General features: G+C 38.2%; 1 protein-coding gene across 1 annotated transcript in view; it reads left to right on the top strand.

Annotated features, from left to right (window-relative positions):
- The first annotated feature begins 2587 nt into the window (after window positions 1-2587).
- LOC142098579 (uncharacterized) overlaps window positions 2588-23655 on the top strand; it is a 35860-nt gene continuing 14792 nt past the window's right edge. Inside the window, exons 1-5 of the mRNA XM_075181418.1 lie at window positions 2588-2648; window positions 11184-11254; window positions 15783-16130; window positions 18711-18932; window positions 23608-23645. Of these exons, the coding sequence (XP_075037519.1) occupies window positions 15863-16130; window positions 18711-18932; window positions 23608-23645 (528 nt within the window). The 5' untranslated portion in view covers window positions 2588-2648; window positions 11184-11254; window positions 15783-15862. The remainder of the gene's footprint in view (window positions 2649-11183; window positions 11255-15782; window positions 16131-18710; window positions 18933-23607; window positions 23646-23655) is intronic.

Genomic DNA, 23655 nt, shown 5'->3' with positions numbered 1-23655 from the left:
CATCCCCCTTTCCCGCCCTCTCTAGCTGTGCATTGAGCTTACTGAGTTGCTGTGCTTACTGTTTACTGTACTGTGCTGTCTCCCATTGTATTGTAATTTGTTTGTCTCTGTACGGCGCTGCGGACGCCTTGTGGTGCCTTATAAATAAAAATTAATAATAATAATAATAATCACAGCTCCTATTTTAAAATATTATCCGAAAGTTAATCAAAATTTGAAGCTAGAAACTAAATTAAAGAGGGGCTCCTACCATCATCCTGGAGTGCACGTGTGGCACCAACCTAAGCAACTCTACAGCTCTGAGTGCTCATTTCCAACATGGAAGTGTTCAAGTGGTTCCATAATGTCATGGCTGCATTTTCCTGGCATTGCTTGGGTGTAGGTGTTCTTTTAAGGTCACTGATAATCTAAATGGTCATTGCTAATCTTAATAGTCATCTTCACCCAATTAGCAGCATTTCTGACCTGACAGGATGGGTGTCTTTCACAATAACAATGCTCCATCAATAGAACATGTGGTCCCCCAGTGGTTTCATTGCATGACACTAATGATATCTACAGGTCATGATCCTCTCTGCCAACAGATCTGAACTCAACCAAGCATTTTTTGGATATTTTGGAACAATGACTGAGATGGCTTTCCACAACCATTAGCCAGGTGTCAGATTGACTGAATCAGTGACTGTTCTTGTGACATATGTGACGTTATGATATACACAGATCCATTGCTCTATACCGGTGTTGGCTAACCAGTGACAATCCAGGTGTTGTGAAACTACAAGTCCCAGCAAGCTTTGCCAATATATAGCAGCTTATTGCTGGAAGGGTATGCTGGGACTTGTAGTTTCACAACACCTGGAGTGTCACAGGTTAGCCAACACTGCTCTATACCCTAGTGTATACAAGATGTCCACTTAGGGGTGTTCATATAAACCTGGTTAGATCTTGGTTCTGTAAGGTAAAAAGCAATAGTATTACAATTTTGTGATTTATTCATAATCCATTTAACAGCTATGGAATTTCTGGCCAGATAAAATGGTTCCCTTAAAAAAATATTCAAATGATGTCAACTCTATTTGCTTCATAGTCCGACAGATTTTAGGATCTAGAAGTGTAGAACACTGTCATACCCAGTAACAGACCAATCAGCAATCAGGAGTGGATGGGCTCTGCTAAATTGCTGACTCTAGAATTCCCCTGTAATGTGGTAATCTGTAATAGAAACATTCATTCACAAATAAAGTCATTGTAATAAGTGCAATGTTAGCAGCACACATGGGCTGATTCTGATGAGTCCTTTTTATATCCTCTACGCACCTTTGGTATGAAATGTTCTCTCAGACCTAGAACACTGGCTGAGCTCAGGTCTTATCTAATAAAACAACAGAGGTGAACAAAACTCAGTCCACATCATCACAGTCATTTTCCCGTCCCTCCTTTACAATAGTGGTTAGCACTTCTGCCTCACAGCCCTGGGGGCATGAGTTTGATTCCCGAACATGGACTTATCTGTGTAGAGTTTGTATGTTCTCCCCGTGTTTGAGTGGGTTTCCGCCGAGTGCTCCGGTTTACTCCAACACTCCAAAAACATACTGGTAGGTAAATTGGCTGCTATTAAATTGACCTTAGTCTCTCTCGATCTTTATGTGTGAGTGTATGTTAGGAAATTTAGACTGTAAATTCCAGTGGGGCAAGGACTGATATGAGTGAGTTCTCTGTACAGCGCTGCGGAATTAGTAGCGCTATATAAATATCTGATGATGATGATGATGATGATTACGCCAAAAGATTTCTTAGCCATTTTTAGATGTAATTCAAGCCAAGAGGAAAAGATGTTTCGAAAGGATCTATAGCTCTCTTTGGAGAGATCTTGGATTACTGTTAGTCCAGACTACAAAGATCTTTCGTGATTTTAGCAGAAAATCTATGGAATTTAAAGTGGGCATATTTTAACATTCAACAACTTTTTAAACCTTTATTTTGTACATCGGATGAAGAAGATATATGAATGATCTTTAGCTAAAATTGTATTTTTATGATCGTGATATTACATGTAAATAAGACAGGGGACAATAAACAGATTATAAAAAAAACTTTTTTTCTGCAGCGTTCCTTAACAGTTTTATATTTTCTAGGATCAAAAGCACCAAGTGCTGGGAACACCTAATGCGGAACAAACCTGTTATTAACCCTACAAAGGGGATTAAGATTGCTTACTTAGTGTCAGAGTGGCACAGTGGTTAGCATTGAGATCTTCCTCCACTCGACATCCATTTGATTGTGATCAGGGCAATGGATACATGGAGTTCGAATATTCACACTGATTTCCTCCCAATAGTTTTGTTTCCTTGCATAATCCAAACACATACTGTTATCTTAACTGACTTTATTGTGTGCTATTAGAATGGAAATTAGATAATACTCACCAATGGGACAAGGACAGATGGGAATTAGTACATTCTCTGTACTCTAACGTATGTGGTAAACATACAAAGTATAACAATAATTCTGTGAATGATTGAATATAGGTTTTCACTTTAATGTGGCTGTGCAGGGTGTGTTCACAGCACCAAAGTTCACTGTGTATGTGAAACTAGCAGGAGCTTCAGCTGTCCTGGATGAAGAAAAGAAGCAAATCCCTTTAATACGTGAGTAGTTATTAAATACATAACTGTTAATTTACAGAGATCGGAGCTGCTATACATATTGTACATATATTCATTGTGCCTGGCAACGACTTTATCAAATGAATTTCATGAAAAGGAAGTGGCAGATGTCTGCAGTTAGGACATAAGTGTGTATTTATGTGTGCAGTAATCTTTGCTATGATTTTCTCTTTTAGTTGTAGAAATAAATTGTAATCTAGTACATAACGTTTAACTAAACCTTCTTGGAACGTACAATACCTTCTCCTAAAATGCAATCCCTGGATATATTTAAATGTAATAATGTAAATGTCTGCCCTAACATATAAGATTCTATCTCAGTTTGGAGCAGCCAGTCATCACTTTACAGTCCCTATAGTTGGGCTCGCTATGATTTCACAGTAGCATGATCTGCTCTCTCTCTCTCTCTTTTACTCTCTCTCTCTCCTTTTCTGCCTCTTTTTTACTCCTTTTATTTCTCTCTTTTTTCCCCTCTCTCTCTCTCACACTCACTCTAACTCTCAATTTCTCCCTCTCTCTTATTCACTTTACCCTGTCTCTCTCCTGCTCTCGCTCAGCCTCTCTCATCTTCTCTCCCTCTCTCTACTTCTCTCTATTTGTACCACTCTCTATTTCTCCTTCTCTGCTTCTCTTTCACCCTGTCTCTCTCTCCCATCCACTTACCCTCTCTCTCCTACTCTCACCTTCTCTTTAACTCTCTAAACATCTTTCACTCTCACCCTACCTCACTCTCTCACTTTCTCTTCTTATCCTCCTCTCTTTCACCAATCTGTTTCTCCCTATCTTCTATACCTCTGTACCTTCTTATCTCTCTCTCAACCACTACTCTCCTTTTTTGTCCTTTTTCTATCCTTTATCTATTTTTCTAACTAATTCTCTCTCTCGCTATGTTCTATCCCACTGATTTTCTCTCTTTATCTCTACCTCCCTCTCCTTTTGCCTCTCGCTCAGTCTATCTATTTTTACCTCTCTTGTCTTGTTACAGTCAGTGCGGACAGTAGGACTCATCAGTAGGGATCATCTGAGGAAATGGCAATCTTTCTACATATTGGTTGGCTGATTGGTTGCTATGATTTTGAGCAAATTGTGCCCCTAAATTCAATGTTATTAAATGAGCCTTAGTGATTGGCTGCAATCTGGCAATAGTGGGAAATCCAAGGTACAACTCCCACTTGAAGGGTAATTGGTGGTAGTTGTGCATTGCTAGAAGGTATTGTGCAAGTGAGGAGGGCATCTAGTCACAGGCTAAACCTTTACATGCACAGTAAAAACAATAGTAACACATGTAGATGATTAAAATAAGCTAAATCTAAACACCCTAGGATCCCGGCATGTACCCTTCAACGCTCCCCAGGGTGGTTTTCATTAATCTACTGAACGACAATTATGCAGCTCAACTAGCTCAATCTGTCCAGTGGCACTCTCTACCAGAGTTTTGGTAGACACCCTCTGGCTGCCTACATCACACCACCCAGTCACTGTTTGCACATATCCGGTGGATGCCCTCTCCCTATCCATTTGGTTCCACTGTAATAGGATGGCCTCTCTTTTCCCATCTCCACCCACCCATAGTTCCTCTCTGGTACAACTCTACCTTTGAACCAGACATCTCCTGTCAGATGTACTTCATCCGTGCTGGACTGGGATTCCTACTCCTCAACCACAACTCCAGGACAGCGCCCTTCCCACAGTTCTCCGATTTAGCCAAGCTCATTGGTCTTTCGATGGGACAGTTACACCAATATCTGCAGATCCGGAACTTTTATCATACAGTAAAATCTCAAGTCCTAGATAGACTGACCACTGTATTTGAGAATCTCTGCCTCCCTGGTCTGTCCTCAATAGGCCTTATATCTACACTGGTCGCAGGTAAGCACTGCCTGCTGGAGGAACTGTGACCACACTGCACTTTACTGCATGTAGGGTGGAGCTGTCCCACTGTCCACTCCTTTGCTTCTGCTGTCCTTGGTGTCACCATTCCCTCTGACCCCGTCTATCTATCTCTGACCTTTCATATCACATGCTTAGATTGTTCAGACACATCATGATTGCGGCAACCTGCCAGATTGCTGCTTTCTGGAAGAATCCCTCACCACCAACACTCTATACGGTCTGCAACTGGGTGTGGCACATTTGCCAGATGGAAAATATCACTAGCATACTTAGGGGCTTCTCCGTCTCCTCTCACGAAGTTTGTACTCCATGAGTATCTTACCATAATCAACCACTGCTCTGCTACTAGTTGGACTTTTAACCCAAGCAAATATAGCCCACTGACACTCTACTCTCTCATCCTATATGTGAATATTCCCTCTCTCTCCTTTTCTATTGTTAACCTTCTTTTTGTCTCTAAATTCTACTCTGTTTTTCTCCCCCCTTCCCTCCCCCTATTCCTCTCTTTCCCTCTCTGCCTTGCCTTCTCTCTCCCTGATAAATGATAAAAATACATCACTGCTGGTGTCTCCAGAACACTGTTACTATTTTGTGTATGTGCATTCTTAGGGCATGATCATTGAGGACTCTGTATGAAGCTTCACAAAAAACATCTTGCCCTTTGCTTGACTGTTTATAACCATTACTGGACTTTATATGTTTTGCCGCTTTATTTTGTAAACAATGAAACTGATAAACAGAATTTCAAAAAGAAAGAAAACAGAAAAAATAAGCTAAATCAAAAATTTTAAGTAATGAGACTCATAATAAAAAACTGTGTGATGGTAACTATCAGTATAAACTTCAGTATGAAGTACCTCTAAAGCATATTCAAGCTGTTTAATCATTATAACAATATGTGTATTTTCACAATACATGTGTGTTTATGCATTCCTTCTTTAATGGAATGAGTGACAAAGTTCTACTGTGAAAGTTCTTCTTTATTCCATTATACTCTACAATGGGCAGAAGACAATAAATCCGAGAAGCAGAGTTTCTGTTTTACACATTGCACCTCTCCACAGTGTAATAAACATGACCTGAGGTGCAAAGTCCACTAGGAATTTTTTGCTTCTAACAGAGAGAGAAACAGAAAGTGGAATCATCTGAAAAGGGCACATGAGTATTATTATATAATAAAAAAGGGGGAGGGCAGAACAGTACAGCACAGAGACCCATTCATCATCATCACCATTTATTTATATAGCGCCACTAATTCCGCAGCGCTGTACAGAGAACTCATTCACATCAGTCCCTGCCCCATTGGAGCTTACAGTCTAAATTTCCTAACATACACACAGACAGAGACTAGGGTCAATTTTGATAGCAGCCAATTAACCTACCAGTATGTTTTTAGAGAGTGGGAGGAAACCAGAGCACCCGGAGGAAACCCACGCAAACACAGGGAGAACAACAAACTTCACACAGATAAGGCCATGGTCGGGAATTGAACTCGTGACCCCAGTGCTGTGAGGCAGAAGTGCTAACCACTTAGCCACCGTGCTGCCCATTGTATTTAGGTATTTGGTAACGACCCACAATTCTGTAACTAAAGACATACCATGATGCACCTACAGCTAGTGGGTGAGCCTACACGTTACCAAGGTCATTTACAACATACAAAACTGCCATAGGCCAGTGCAAAGTTCTCATTGGTGACCTCACACTTCTATGTCTGCACAAGCGCACATAGATTTATGAAGAAGTGCATGGGTTAGCAGACCAAAAAACGTCAAAAAGGCAGCATTTATGAAGGTGCAAAAGTTTAAACCGACAGATATAGAGGTCTTGTGGACCTAAGAGATTTCTATAGTGGAGCAGTTATTTAAATGAGATCAATGGTTAATAAGTGCATTTTGGAGTCATTTCCTACTTGGCAGAGGGACACATAGTCATTTCAACTCTGCAAAAAGAATAATTTTGAACCAACTCCGAGCTGGTTTAGATCGGGTCTTGTCTCCAGTTTAACTTCAGTGGAGAAGCAAATTTTGAGGTGCACTTTGCCCAAGATAAATTAAAGGTTCCAATGCACAAAAGTGCCACATGTCATGAAGACAGTCCCGATATCCCCTCACTCTCATGATTAATTTAAGACATAAATTAGGGTAAACTCAGTAATTGAGAAAAAAACTGAAAAGTTTTATTGAATAAAATAGGTGGTTTTAAAGTGGTCAGTGGTTGGACTTTGAAATGATGTCTACTGTTTTGCTCCATGAATATTTTTAGACTTTTACATGGACCCGCAAACCTAGTTGTAGATCTAATTTGTTGAAGTGACCCCAAAGCCCAGAAAGTAGCTACCTTGAAGGCTGTTAGGTGTGTAGAGAAAGCTGATTTGCAATATGCAACATGTGTACATTAAACATGGCTTCCTATATGTGTAGATAACCAGTCATAGATAGGTATGAAGACCTCTGATGTGATGTCAATATTGAACAATGGAATGTAACATAGTAACATAGTTGATGAGGTTGAAAAAAGACACCAGTCCATCAAGTTCAATCTATTTTGGATCTCTTGCAATCCTGCACTTATATTTGAAATTGATTCAGAATAAGCAACTGCCAATCTGTTTCAATTGTGAAAATCCCCCCAGACCCAATATTGCAGTCCTATTTTTTACCCTATATCCACTACTATCCTTCATTTAAATTACCGGTCATATCCCTGGATACACTTTTCCACTAAAAATTTGTGTAACCCTTTCTTAAACATATCTATTGAATCTGCAATCACAACCTTCCCTGGCAGTGAATTCCATATCTTCACTTCCCTTACTGTAAAGACCCCTTCCTTTGCTCGTTGTGAAATTTCCTCTCCTCTAACCTTAGGGGGTGACCGCGTATCCTGTGTATAGTCCTTGGGGTAAAAAGTTCCCATAAAAGTTCTCTGTATTGACCCTTAATGTATTTGTACATAGTAATCATATCTCCACTTAGACACCTCTTTTAAAGTAAATATACCTAAACTGGCTAACCTTTCCTCATAACTTAATGACTCCATACCCTTTATCAATTTTGTCGCCCTTCTCTGAACCATTTCTAGTTCCAAATTATATTTTTATAGAGCGGTGGCCAGAACTTTACTCCATATTCAAGCTAAGGTATTACCAATGATTTATACAGTGGCAAAATTACACTGTCTTCCCTTGCATCTATGCCCCTTTTTATGCATGCCAATACTTTATTTGCCCTTGCAGCTGCTGCTTGACATTGAGCACTAAGGGCTAGATTTACTAAGCTGCGGGTTTGAAAAAGTGGGGATGTTGCCTATAGCAACCAATCAGATTCTAGCTGTCATTTTATAGACAGTACTAAATAAATGAAAGCTAGAATCTGATTGGTTGCTATTGGCAACATCCCCACTTTTTCAAACCCGCAGCTTAGTAAATCTAGCCCTAAGTCTACTATCTATGAGCACTCCCAAATCCTTTTCCATTATAGATTCCCTTAAACTTATTCCATTTAATTTATATATTGCGTTCTTGTATTTGACCCCTAAATACTTATGTGATCAGCTATCTGGAGGTTGAAGAGTCAGGGGAGGAAAGGAAGGAAAATGGCAGCAGAAATATGTCCCTCATGTTGTAGAAAAAGTTACTTCAGGGAGGTCCTACATGACAAATCAGTTTATAATAATTCTGAAATATCCATTAAATGTTTACAGGTAATTTTTAATGCATAGACCGGGCTCCATTACATATCACAAATTCTAATATTTATCAGTGATTTGTGGTGGTATCCGCGCTTCATACAGAGTAATTTTACAGAACATGGATATGTGGCAAAATGTTATAGTACAAGAATTCCCGAGATCAGAGAGTGATGTGAGAACATACATAAACATATATAATATACATAAACACACATAACATATATAAACAACGTGAAAGATCGGTGGGATGGTACAATATCAGAAACGTACATTTCTATACAATGGATATAGACGCAGTTATATTATATAAAATACACATGAAAACAATTTCTGAATTTGGAACTATTGTGCAACAAAAAATAATACGAAATAGTGGATATGAATGCAATTGAAGTTGGGAAAAACACTTTTGCCACTAATTTATTGTCCATTATTCTAGCAGTAAGTGTTCAGGTTATGGGAGGAAACCTGCGCTGATACATACAAGCTCTCTGGTGGGGCCCAGCTCTGCAAGGCAGCGATTCTATACAGACGTAACAGAACTAAGCTGTAACCATATACACATAAATGTAATGCACATATTTTGTAAAAGGAATAATATCTAACTGAAAAGTTAATAATAGAATATTACTTAGTTATACCTCATGACACAATAGAAAGATAAAATAAACATAGTGAGCATTTTAAAATAGATGAATATCTTTGTTAGCTACCTGGAGAAAAGGTGTTTTATCTTATATCTGTCTTCCCCCTGTATAAATAACACATATTCGTTACTGATGACCTGTATGACTTTTGGATTCCGGAATGTTTAAAGCAGACATATCTCAGGAAGCTACATCAGGGGCATAACACTCAATCACCAGGCACAATAGCAAAGTTTGGGGGGCTGTAATGGTGGTCCATCTTCTCTCAAGGCCCCTGCTCTTTTCTTCTGAATATGCACGGTGGTTGGCAAATATGTTGTGAAGCCCCATTTGTGCTTACAGTTCTGGGATTGAACCCCCAAAATAGGGTTTACTATGTATGTACCGAACTCCATGGATGCTCAGGAGAGAAGAGCGGGGGCCTCTGGAGAAGATGAACAAGTATTGCCCCAAACTACACCCCAAATTTGTTTTTTGCTATGGTTCTGGAACTGAAAGTCTAAACAGGGCTTCAGCACATGAGTTAGAAGACCAAGGCCCCTCTTACCCCTGGGCCAAATTGCAGTCACATGGGCTACTCCGGAGTAAATCTCACCACTGATGAAAATGAAGTATGTGATATTATGTACTAAACATCTGTCTAGAAATGTATCTCTTACTTCTGATGACGGACAATTAATTATTTTCCTGTATATGGCCTCACATCTATGGTTACTGCACCTATATAAATATGTATTAAAAAATATATATTTAAGGAATCTGATTGTAATATCAGATACATTTTATAAAACTGGAGGAATCTAAAAATGTATTTTCCTGAACTAAAACAATTTTACATAATATTTTATTAAAAGCTTTTATTTATGAAAATAATACAAAATAGAATATGAAACCCCATTAAGCGCAATCAAAATCTCGTAAAAAAGGGAATACTTATATTTCAGCGTAATGATTTTTCTTATGTATCTGATGTCAGTGCAACTCCCATGGAAGAACCATTCCGTAGGATCATATTCACATAGAAAAGAGGAAGAAAATAGACAATAGTGTAATACTATAGAGGTTATATGACATACAGTCTATTTGCAAACAGCAGCAGCAAAAAGTTCAGACAGAATCCAAAGATGGATGGCCGTCCCCAACTTGTTGCCCCCCAATGTCAGGCTACTCACACGATGGTAGTAGAATATGGGCAGATGGACATTTATTAGTAAACTACTATTATATATGTCATGTCATGAGGAGTCGTCAGTGATGGCAATAATTACATCCATGATATGATACTTTGAGCATCATAGAGATTGGCAATCTCTTTTGTTTTGGTGTATCATATTCTATTACCTATTGTTAGGAAGGAGAGTTCCATTTATCCATTATCAAGTTTATTGATACATCATAAGATATTAGCAACGAGAATTATCTCAGATGTTCATTGGTTATAAGTAGAAGCTTCTATTATCAGTGCACTGATACATATTTTAATGTTATATTTGTGTGTTGTACATTGGTTGATATTTTAATAAATGTGATTATTTATATCACGTGGATTCAATTACTCATTAGGCTGTCTATATGGGCCACTGATTCAGCGCTGATTTTGTTTCTAAATATTGGCTAATTTGTCATCCACATTTCTTAATCTCCAGTTGCTTACCATCATATCAATCCCCATAAAATATGAAATCTCAGAAACAGAATTATTGCATTTTTCTTTAAAATGTATGTAAACTGCATGTGAGACTACATAATTTTTTTATATTTTTTAGGTGTTTACCCAAGCGGATCTTGAGAGGTCTAGAGCTTCTACCCACATATATTAATCCACATGTGCAGTATAATATGTAAATCACATTTTTAGAATTACATGTAATGAAGTGGTTTATCCTATAAGTTTGGTCGTGAACAGAGAACTTATCAATTTTGCTCCAATCACTTTTGACTGATCTACAAGTCAGGCAGGTCTGACATCTATAGAAACCTTTACTCTTAATACCACTAGTGGATTTTTTACTCGACAAGGTATCTTTAATTAACCTATCTTTCAGATTGGTAGCTCGTCTATAGATGAAGGTGGGTTGGTTTTGGAGTATCTCAGATAAGATACTGTCATTTTATAAAATGTGCCAGTGTTTATGTATAACATATTCCATTTGTTTGTGATGATAGTTATATCTCATTGTACATGGTACATCGGGCCTCACCAATGATTTATCTGTTAATTTTTTATCATAAAGCAGTAACTACTATCTATCTACATTATCTGCTCTATGTTTGCCTTTTTCAGGTGTTCTTTATCATAGCCCTTCCTCATAAAATTGGCTTTCATTGATTCCATCTGATCATCCAAAATATCTGGTAAGTCTGTACAATTGTGTTTTAATCTTAGAAATTGGCTAAATGGGGCAACATTCAGCCAAGTGGCATGATGTTCACTGTTTTCTGTAAATGTTATAGTCTGTTAGGTTTTTTTATAACACTTGCTATGTATTTTTCCACCTTTAATATAGATTTCTAGATCCAAAAAAATGACAGTAAATTTATTGACATTAAAGGTAAAATGGATGTTCCAAGTGTTACTATTCAAGTGTTACTCTTCAGAGACTCATCTTCTCCACACCAGACGAAGAGAAAGTCATTTATGTACCTCAGCCAGGATACCAGGCCTGCCTTGATCACAACAACATGGTCAATATAAAGATGTTCCCAATATGCCATGAATAGATTTGCATAACTTGGGGCAAACCTGGTACCCATGGCTGTGCCAGCCTTCTGCAGATAATAGTGGTCATCAAAATAAAAATAATTTTTCGACAGAATAAACCGTATTCCTTCCAAAATAAAAAGTTTGGCTCATAGTCAGAGCTATTGAGAAAAAAATCAATAGACTGTAATCCCTTCTCATGTGATATTATAGTATAGAGAGAGGTCACATCGGCAGTAATCAGAAAATATTCTTATTTCCATACTAAAGAATTAAGCTTTCTGAGGACATCCCAACTGTTCTTTAGATAAGAGGGGGTGATTTTAAATAGTGGTTGGAGGAAACTATCGATATAAGCAGAAAAGTTTATGGAAATACAATTTACTCCCAAATTAATCGAGCGTCCTGGGGGATCTGTCTGAAGTTTATGGATCTTCGGTAGAATATACAAATATGGACTGGTAGATGCATCGATTTTCAAAATGTCAGCTACCCCCTTTGAAATGGAATTTCTACATTTGTTCTCAGCGACTAGTTTATCAAATCTGCTCTTAATGTTTATCGTTGGATCAATTCTCTATTTTGTATAGGTTATCCCATCCTCCAACTGTCTCTGAATCTACTTAACATATTTTGGATTTCAGTATAATTTCTATGTGGATGATACCCAAATTTATCTATCCTCTCCTGATCTCTCGACATCTGTGTTGTCCCGTGTAACTGACTGTCTTTCTGCCATTTCATCTTGGATGTCCTCTCGCCAACTCAAACTTAATCTTTCTAAAACAGAGTTAATAATATTTCCACCCACCAACAAGAGCATAGCTGACATTTCTATCTCTGTTGATAGATGACCATAAATCCCACCCTAAGAGCTCACTGCCTAGGTGTAATCCTCGACTCACACCTATCCTTTGATCCCCACATTGACTATATTTAAATCATGTTATATAAATCTAAAAAACATTTCCAGAATTGACACATATCTCACGCCAGACACTGCAAAAACCTTAATTCATGCACTTATCATCTCCCGCATTGACTATTGCAATTCCCTCCTTACTGGTCTTCCCCAAAACAGACTCAAACCCCTACAATCTATTTTGTATGCAGCGACAAAATTGAATTTAATTGCAAATTGTTATTCCTCTGCTGAATCACTCTGTATGTCTCTACACTGGTTGCCTGTTTTCTACAGAATCCAATATAAACTATTTTTACTAACCTACAAGGCTATCAACAAAGTTACACCAACATACATCTCCTCTCTTGTCTGAAAATATCTCCCAACTCGGCAACTCCATTCTGCACAAGATCTGCGTCTCTCATCCACCCTCATTACATTCGCCCATTCTCGGTTACAGGACTTTTTTCGGACTGCACCCACTCTATGGAATTCTCTCCCTTGCACAATAAGACTCTCCTCTAGCCTAAAAACTTCCAAGCGTTCTCTGAAAACCCACCTCTTCAGACAAGCTTATAATATTCCTCAACCACCCTCTTAACCTTACTACATTACCCTATTACCATTCGTTACACAATTTCACACAAGACAACTACCCCCTGACCAACATTGTTGTGTAACAGCATCATTTAGCTTATGAGTCACTTTTACCTTTGCAGTCTGGCTGGACCGAAATGCAAAATGTATACTTAATCTCATGTATGAAACTCCCATTGTCCCGTAGATTGTAACCTTGCGAGCAGGGCCTTCTCACCTCTTTGTCTGTTTTACCCAGTTTGCTAATTATTTTACTGTGTTTGTCCCCAATTGTAAAGCGCTACGGAATATGTTGGGCTATATAAATAAATGATGTTGATGAGGATGATATTGTGTGCTTACGTTCACCAGAACTACTTATTAATGTTTCACACTTAAATCACATACACATGTAACATGAGCCTGCCTGTGCTTCGTAAGTTCACAAAGAATCACGGGGAGTGCGCTAGATAAAATATGTTTAATCTGAAAAATGTTTCCAAGGATTATTTACAAAAATTTTGGACAAAGACATACAATATGTTGCACAATAAGTTTCAGAAAATAAAATAGAAAATAAAATCAGAGCATTACCTAAGAGGTAGACTTGCTGTGTGTGACACAATTGAAAAATGGTTGAGACATTCCAGTCTTGACAGACCCCTCATGAAATGCACAATCTGAAGTCTAAAGCAGAACTTTTTTCCACATAAACCTCACTCCCCACCTTTGTAGTTTAGCTGTCAATAAAGACAGATTGATCTTCCAAATGAGCTAGGAATGTTCACAAGAACTTAAGTTCTCACCTCTGCTCCTTCTGCTGGCTAGATGGTTTACAACTTTGGGTTCAAACTCCCCCAAGATCCTATCTCTCCCTGGTCTGGCTATTTTTCAACAGATTAATGACACGTGCATAAGCTCAAACTCCTGTCATCTAGCAAAGGTCACATTAGGATTACATTACAAGGTTACATACAATATACATTGTCGTTCATGAATTCAACAGAAAATAACAATCAGTCATTAGATATACTACATAATCGCCACACTTACACCTTTTTACTTTTCCTCAGTGGTTTTGAAAGAAAATAGATATTTTTATAATCATTAGCTGTTTTCATAGGAAAGGATTGTTTACTATTTTTTATATGAATTAGCCCGGAAAGAAAACACATAGCAGAAAAATTACATTTTGTGAATTCTACAAACATGGCATTGTGAGAAGAAGGTGGTATAATGTTATAGAATATTGAGTACAAAGAAAGAAATACCTATTAATGATTTAAAGCACCGTACCCCTTCCTCTTATTTTATATAATATACTGGTAGTTCCGCATGATATTTCGTGCAAAAAAATATTTTTTAATGATTGATTGTTCTTGAAAACAAATTGGGTCTCATTTACAAAGAGCACTCTAAAATGCTTTGGCATTGCACGGCTCTGCCTCAATCTACCACCCAGAGTAAATTAATCTGCAGGCTCTCAGGAGATGCTAACAAGACGTGCACCTAGATGTGTGTAGTTGGAGGGGGATCTTGAAGAGGAGCAACGTGAGACAGTGTAAATATAACAGCAAACATCCAAACTCGATAACTGCTCCTTTCAATTATTTCTATATTTCTCCTAAAATACTGCTCAGATAACATCATACTTAAGTCTCTCATATGGTTTACATTAGTCATAGTAGTGCAGGAACATCTGTTGTCTATGTGGCACTTTTTTGAGTGTGAACCTTTTATTACATTGCTCCTAATGTGGCTAGAAATGCGTTTCTCCACCATTGCAACATGAAGATGCAAAAAAAGTTCCATTAAAAGTATCAGACAAGACCTAAAATCTGCCAGCTCTGAGTTGGTGTAAACTTCAATGTTATTGCAGACTGCAAAAACCGTGCACCCTTCTGCACCACAAGTTACTAAACATTTGCTCTCTCCATCCCTTTATCTCTTTCAATATTTTATGTCTGCAAAATGAATGCTGCGTTGTACTTCATAAATGACGTCTATTACAAAGTATGAACGGGGTAGACTGTCAGTGAGTAATGAGTCTCTGTATATGAGCCCATCTAATCTCCCTATGACTTGTTCACAAAGGGTCTCTTGGGCTTCGCCTTTTAGCATATCACTTCTATTTGTCCAATTGATTAATGGATGAATTGTCAGTCGGTGACAGTAGTGTTTAGTATTCCCACATGGAACCATTTCCTGTACATTTATGGTGAAACCTATCCTGACACCTACACAATTTTGAGATTTCCTTCCCCACAGCCCAATCTAAAACTGTGGACTCACTTAGAAATAACTTTCACTGCTTGTTGAGTATTTTAGATAGAGACAAATGTAGGAAGAACTGCAAGCTTGTGTTTTGTATAGCAATTTAATAGTTTTACAAGCTCATATAATATTGTAACAGGGAGTAGCAGGTTGTTCATAGCTTTTGTATTATGTGGCTTTTGAGCTCCTTATATTATACAAGTTTTCATCAGGAGAAATATCTCAACCAATCACTGATGTCACACAAGAGGGTGGAACTTACTTATAAATAGATTCAGACTAGCCAGTGGATTGGCCAAGTGCAATATGTGCTTTTATATACCACAATCTATAGGGACAAACTTTAGTTATGTTATCTTCATTAGTATAAATAATAATCTGAAAACATGTTTATAGTCTATTAATAATTTACTTTTTGTGTCAAACAGGAACATAAACTCTGCTTAATTTGGTGGAGACTTTGGGATTCTATTTTATTTCAAGGGCTCCTCATTGGCTATAGGTCAAAATGGCCATAAAGAAGAAAACTGTTGCTATTTTCTCAAGAGAACATCAGAGCTGTTATGAATGGCTGATCAATTTTTTTCTGACCACTGGCATAGTAAAAGATGTCCGTCCTGTACATATCTCCAATGATTACCAGAAATTCAGAGAAGAGGCTTCCAAGTGTAACTTTGCCATTCTCTACCACTCAAAGAACCGAGGGAGGATCAACGTCACTGATGTCACAGACTCTCTGTATGATGACGAACTGCAACATCTCAATAATCAACATGGTAAGTACAAGTCCCACTTCACTGTATGTATTACCTCCTTACCTTTGTTAGAATGAAATTGCATATAAGATGTGGGTGCAATATGGATGTTTGCTTTCAATTCACTTTTACTATATTATTAGAGCCCGTATTACACTGGTAGGTATATGTAGGTAATTTGATAGAAGCACTTACCTCTGGCCCTGAGTTATCTACAGGTCAGTCCTTTTTCCCCTCTTTTTAGAATCTGTGAGGGCAAGGTGAAAAAAAGGCCATTGTAAATACAAGTCTAATAACCTATTATCATGTTTGAGGGGGACAGGGGTAGTAGATCAGTACATATACAGATGTTACATTGATGCCATCTTGTATTGGATTCACTCCTCCAGCTCATTCATTTATTACATGTAGCTAATATCTGTTATACACAGATATGTCTTAGAGCTAACACTCACTCACCTTGTTTCTATGTAATTTATCCTATACTCACATGTGGATGTTTCTCATTCAATGTGTTACCCTATCTCTCTCTGTCCTTGTGGACACTTGCTAGTCATATGTCCCAATTTTGCTGATTTTGATGGTAGCTGCCTACCAGTAGTTAGCGCTACTGAGCAAAGAGGCACGAAGTCTAACATGCCCCTGGTGTTCACCAGGGACCCCCACAAGGAGGTATGGAATTGACTGCATGGTAAGTGAAGGTCGTGGCCCCCAGAGCTAGTCAGTGATGCAGTAGGTGAATAGAAAGGTCAGGCTGGCCGAGGACAAAACCAAGCAGTGATACAGGAGATGAATTGAAATCCAAAGGGGTAGTCACGAACAGCCAAATGGTGAGAGCCAAAAGATCAATGGAGCCAATTAGATACCAGTATGTGTAGTCAGAGAGAAACAAGGTCAAAACCAGGTAGACAGAAAAACCGAATCAGGATCCAAAACGGGTTGTCAGGAAGAGTAGCCATCAAAAAACAGGAATCAGGATAATGCAGAAATAATGCTGGAGCAGACTAAGAAGACCTAATACTCTGGCACCATAGATGTGTCAGAGTCTGCTTTATGTAGGCATATGCAAATTGAAGTTTGACAGTCAGTGACATCACTGACCGCCGTCAGGAAGGAGAATAGTGCCCCATTGCCTAGAAATGGGGACGTCCATGTGCAGAGCGACAGCATGGAGCCGGGGGAATCACGCACCATTACTAGTCAACAGACGCACCTGCACGGCGGTGTGATGGCGACCGCCCCTGCAACAGAACGCGGAAGCAGGTATGGAGCCTGATATCATCATCATCATAATGATGATTGCCATCAGAGAAAAAAAAACATTTAACATAATAAACAATGTAACATGAGTATACAAGGTGCTTTCTCTTATTTTGTATTTTTATAAAAGGGAGGGAGGGAGAGGGAACAGAAGTGGAGAGAGAGGACAGAGAAGGTAGAAGAGTGGGATGGAAGAGTGGTGAGACAGACACTAAGAGTACAGAACCTAGTATCACTGGGAATCAACATTAAATACATATGAAAGGAGAGGGTCAACTAATACTGTTGGGAGCAGAACAACAGAGATATAACGCTTGCCTAAAGAGCAGCTCACCCAACCTTGAGGATCCATCAGCGAGAAGCCATACTCCTTCAATGCAAGAAACATAAAGTCCAATGAATTCCGGTTGAATGCCTTCTCGGCGTCTAGGGAAAGTAGAAACGTCTCTGATTGATAATCTGGATCAGGTCTATCGCACGGAGGGTATTACCCTGGGACTGACGGCCTGAAATGAACCCCACCTGACCATAGTGTATCAAGTGCGGGAAGTTTCTGTTCAATCGGGGCCAGAATCTTGACATATATCTTGGCATCCACGTTGAGGAGGGAGATAGGCCCATATATATACATATATATATATATATATCTATATATATATTTGTATATATATATCTATATATATATATTTGTATATATATATCTATATATATATATTTGTATATTTTATTATTTTTAAATTAAACACATTATGAAAAAAAGAATGAGCTCTACCCGCAAATCAGTATCCAGCACCAGTGTTACAGTCTGGGACTGGCTCTCAATGATGCAGGGGGACAGTGACAGTGGGGTCACATTATCCAGCTTCCTTGTCATGGCCACTTAAGAAGACGACTTAATGTTGCAGCCTTATCCTGTCCCTAAAGCACTTTCTCATTCAAAGATATGACAATAAAGTGTAGCATTATCTAAAGATTCTTTTATTATTAAATAAATTTAAAAAATATGTTTTTCAGTGGTTTGTGATTGAAAAGAAGTTCTGTATGTTATGTAAAGCAGTCAATCTGCTCTTCAGTGATTGTTGTTGCTCTCCTTGACTGTACAATACTGCAGAACTTCTCGCTATTTAAGGAAGGCAATCAAGGAAGAAATCACAGCGTGATTATGATAAATCTGGATCTGAAATAAGACAAAATAATATTTTAACTATTGTCTATACGTCCTACTGGAGTTCTGAGTTACAGGCCTGCTAGTATAACTATGGATAATTAGAAGTGTACCACAGGTAGCATTGTCCCCAATTGTCCACACTAAGTCTAATGTATTATGGCTTTGCTTTGCAGGAAAGAAAAACGTTATAGTTGTAATTGATGATCTGGAGGACAGTGATAATGAGAAGAAGATTGCAATCCTTAACACTCAGCCGAGCATCCGAGAGCTGGCCCAGGACCTGTTCCTCTTCAGCACCTCAGAAAAAGCATTTCTTCATGACCACCAGAAAGACAGATATCAGACCCAGACTGACCTCACGCAGAAGATGGATGATTTGAAAAAAACAATTGAAGGTAATGAGGGTCAGTCTTGGAGCTTAGAAAAGGCTGAAATAAAACAGGAATCAGTCAAAGAACTTAAAGAGCAATTTAATTAAGAGAAAGGCTACAGGTGATCTGGTTGGACTTCCAAAGATCCAATGACATTAGTTATAACAAAAGCAGGTGTGTGTGACCCTGCTAACAGATTTTTATTCAAGGATAAAGTGAAAATGCCAAACTCCTTACCATAGGTATCTAAATGGACAAAAAGATTCCCAGTCTCAATATGCGCGGGTGACCTCAAAATTCCTTGATGTTGATCTCCAGATCTTGGATTGTATTATCTTATAACTGGATAATATACTACTTTCCCTGTTATTGATGGGCTTTTCCCAATCTACGCTTCCGTGAGGTCATCCGGGAATACTGAGATTGTGAAATATTTTGTCCATGATTTACATGCTTTATTAAGGACCCCCACGTTAGCCTATGATACAGATTGTCATTGCATTGACACACACTTACATTTCTTTTTGGAATTTTGCAAAAAATATTTATTTTGCAAATTATTATACATTTATATATTTTAAACACTTAGCTGTACGTTCAGTTTGTGCTGAATTATTTTCTATGTATTTATTTTATGCAAAAGGGATGTTGTGATAAAAAGTAAGCAGAGGGAGCAAAAAATATAAACTAATCAATAACCAATAAGATATCTTACAGGGTGATCTGCTGACATTCATAAATTTAAGCTTATTAGTTCCACCTCCAGGGTATATTTAAATCAGATCGTAACTCCTTAAACTGCATTTTAAATTTTATATTGAGATATCACTTTCTGAACACAATGGACCTGACTCATGTTCGGACGTAACCGGCGCGCAATTTGCATTTTAAAAAAGAGCGCAGAACGTGAGCATCGTTCCGACTGTATTTAAATCCAAGCAGATCTCAAGATATGTTTCCATTTGAATCTGGGTGTAAGCACGCTCTACCAGACCCGTAAATTAGAATTCTAGTGCCCTGGGCGAGAAAGAAAAATGCTGCCCCCCTAGCCCTCAATTTTAACCAAATTAACCTAAAATATTCTGAAATTGCACCCCCCTTCAGCGTTGCGCCCTGGGCGGTCGTCCCTGTCGCACAGCCCTAGTTACGGTCCTGCGCACTACCTAAACGTTACTTGCCATATGTAGGCGCACTGAAGAGACTGCAGTATAGGCACAAGCTTATGTGCAATATAAAGTCATATCAGAACACATAAAAATTATATTATAAATTAAATAAACAACTCTTAATAGTATAATCATTAATAAAAATATAGATTTGTTTTTAAACATTTTTTTTTTTTCTTTTAACACTAAATACACAAATAAAGATGCTTACAATGTATACTGTACATACAATGCATTTTAAAAGTCTATGGGCCTGATTCATTAAGGATCTCAAATGAAGAGGATACTCATTTCAGTCTCCTGGACAAAACCATGTTACAATGGAAGGGGTGCAAATAAGTGTTCTGTTTTAAACATAAGTTAAATACTGACTGTTTTGTAGCACACAAATATCAACTTTAAATTTCAGTGCACAAATACGCTATCAAGTATTTGTGTGTTACATGAAAATACAGGCAGTATTTAACTTATGTGTAAAACAGAACACTTATTTGCACCCCTTCCATTGTAACATGGTTTTGTCCAGGAGACTGAAATGAGTATCCTCTTCATTTGAGATCCTTAATGAATCAGGCCCCATATTACTTGCATACACATGTTCTGTGCTAGCTAGAGTCACACATACGTGTAGTTTTTATAACAAAGATGTCAGTCATCACTTACAAATGTAGCTGGTGCAAAGGATACAGCTGAATCCAATCATGCTGACGAGAATCCCTGGACTTGAATGGGCTGCGTCTGTGTTAGCACACCCTCGGTGCGCCCTTGCTGTATATGGGCTTTGTTAGTCTGCCCCTGTCCCCTGTCCTCCCCCCATTCTGTCTCATAGGCAGTCGTAAGTGTCATTTGCATTCAGACACAAATGCAAATGGACGTTAACCTGAGAATGAATCTGGCTCAATCTGCATAGAAAATATGGTGTAGCCGCTGATAAGCTATTGATATCTGACATGTTTTATTTTCCTATTTTGTTATAAAACAGACATTTATCGTAGGGCTCCTGTCCATAAATCTAATACTGTGGTTAGGCAACTTGCCAATCCGAAGGCAGAAAAAATGTTGGTTTCTGTAAGCCGCAATTTAGTAAATTTCCTCCAAAGATCGTTCTTGGACCAAGATGGAGGAAAGGATGAGGCTTCTCTGGACTCGTTATTGTGATTCCACCTTTCTTTGTTGGAACCCACTGCAGATCTGACAGGGAGATGGTTTAATACAAATGGAAAATGATTAACTAATGTTAAATAGAGTGATGGCTCAGTGGTTAGGACTTCTGTCTCACACTGGGGTCATGAGTTTAATTCCCTACCAGGTCATTATCTGTATAGCGTTTGTATGTTCCCCTTGTGTTAGCGTGGGTTTCCTTCCACACTTCTGGCTAAATTTACACTATTCTGTGAGAGTTAAGGAATTTAGATGTAATCCCTCTGTCTTTTTGCTATTTTTTAAGGGAAGTAACATAAACATTATATATATATATATATATATATATATATATATATATATATATATATATATATACATACACACATATATATATTGTGGCAAGAGCCCGCTACTGCTAAAGCACACGCAAACAACTTCTTCTTTTCATGCAGCTTTATTGTCAGGATGGTTAAAATGTATTTGACACCGTATGAATTTCACAGCAATTATGGAGACCCTAAACGCTAGCTAGAGATAGACAAGCTATATCAGGACCAGCCAGCTTCCTCAGCGTTGTACTCACTGAACAATGTAACAAGCAAGCTTTTATACATGATACTCCTCCCCCAGCCTTAGCTTGATGGGCAGGTGACACACCCACCTTCCCTTTAAGAGGAAACTCACATCAGTGCTTCTGTTTGCACTAAGACAGACACACCCTGTCTGTTTGCTATGAGGAAGGAGATTTCCAAACCATGGGACTGATTCATCAAGGTACGCAAACTCATACGCATCTGCTAAACGGGACTTGAGCTACGTAAAACACCACATACACAGCGCAAACAGAGCAGATACTGCACTCAAAGTCAACTCAATCTCAAACTCCAATGCAAATATAAGGGTTTGCGTCACTCAAAGTATGAAACATGAGTTTGCGTACCTTGATGAATCAGGCCCCATGTGAGTTAACCAAACTTAAACTATTGTTTGTTACACATAAGTCTTTACCTGATTTATCATCAATCTAGGTGCATTACTGCACCAATGTTTTACTTTGCTTGCACGCTTTCTCTGCATCTTGTCAAATAAATGCCTCCTTTTGCTACAATATATATATATATATATATATATATATATATATATATATATATATATATATGTATATATATAAATGGGTGAGAAAATTAAAGATAGTTTGTTAGTCTGACTTCTCAATTAATATGTGTAGCGGTTTGAAAAGTTATGAGTTATTTGTGTTTTAGTGGTTAGCACTTCTGCCTCACACCACTGTGGTCATGAGTTAGATTCCCAACCATGACCTTATCTGTGAGGAGTTTGTATGCACTCCCCATATTTCCCAGCTCCAATGGGTCAGGGACTGATGTTAGTGAGTTCTCTGTATAGCGCTGCCGAATTAATGGCGCTATATGAAATAGCTGATGATGATGATTATTTATTAAGATGCTAAAAATAATTATTAATATTATGGGAGCCAAATTAATGTATGATTATATTAAGAGGGCAATATTGCTTGCACCCATGTGCATGTTGGCACTTGTAGGATCACAAGTGTACCCACATCGTGGCATAATAAGTGTTGCACCAGTCATAAATAAATTATTAATGCCCCAATCAGCAAATAGTTTTGCCCTGATAAGATAATTATCCATTATGTTTGCCCTCTTAATCAATAAATAATAATTCCCCTTATAATTAGTAAGTGTATTGTTCCTCCTCTTATCTTCTGAATGTCCTGATAGCTCAAACAGGTCGCTGTTTGTGCAACCTCACATCTACTCTTTGTATCCTTACCATGTAAAAAAATTGTGACAACGATATCTAATGTGGCAATTAGAAGGCTGTGCTTTTTGAGCGGTTTGGGTTTTATTGAATATAAAGGTTTGAAAACCACATAAAAAAGCAGAAAAAACATTGGTTTCTGTAAGCTGCAATTTAGTAACTTTCCTCCTAAGAGCGTTCTTGGACCAAGAAGGGAAGGATGAGGCTTCTCTGGACTCGTTATTGTAATTCCACCTTTCTTTGTTGGAAACCACTGCAGATCTGACAGGGATATGGTTTAATACAAATGGAAAATGATTAATGTTAAATAGAGTGATCCAACTATGTTCATAGTGGCGCAAAGGCTCAGTATTAACTCCACCTGTCCTCCTAGATCTGTATGTTTGGGATATAACATGAGCTGGGTCATGTCATTAAGCTCAAAGAACTTTGCTCCAATGGTATTTTATTGTTCTGCAACTTGAAGAGGCAGAAATCAATCTGAGCCCAAGAACACTGTGAATGTCAGCTCATTCCCCTTGTGTTATCCAGTGATCTCAGCTGATTGCTGATATGAGACAGGTCTTAATTATTTCTCCTGTCTTCCACAGGGAAGAAGGTCAAGTCTCGTGGAAATCATGGAGTTGTTGTAAGTAACA

This window comes from Mixophyes fleayi, chromosome 7, assembly GCF_038048845.1.
Source record: "Mixophyes fleayi isolate aMixFle1 chromosome 7, aMixFle1.hap1, whole genome shotgun sequence".
NCBI lineage: Eukaryota > Metazoa > Chordata > Amphibia > Anura > Limnodynastidae > Mixophyes > Mixophyes fleayi.
This window is presented reverse-complemented; position numbering and strand designations above follow the sequence as displayed.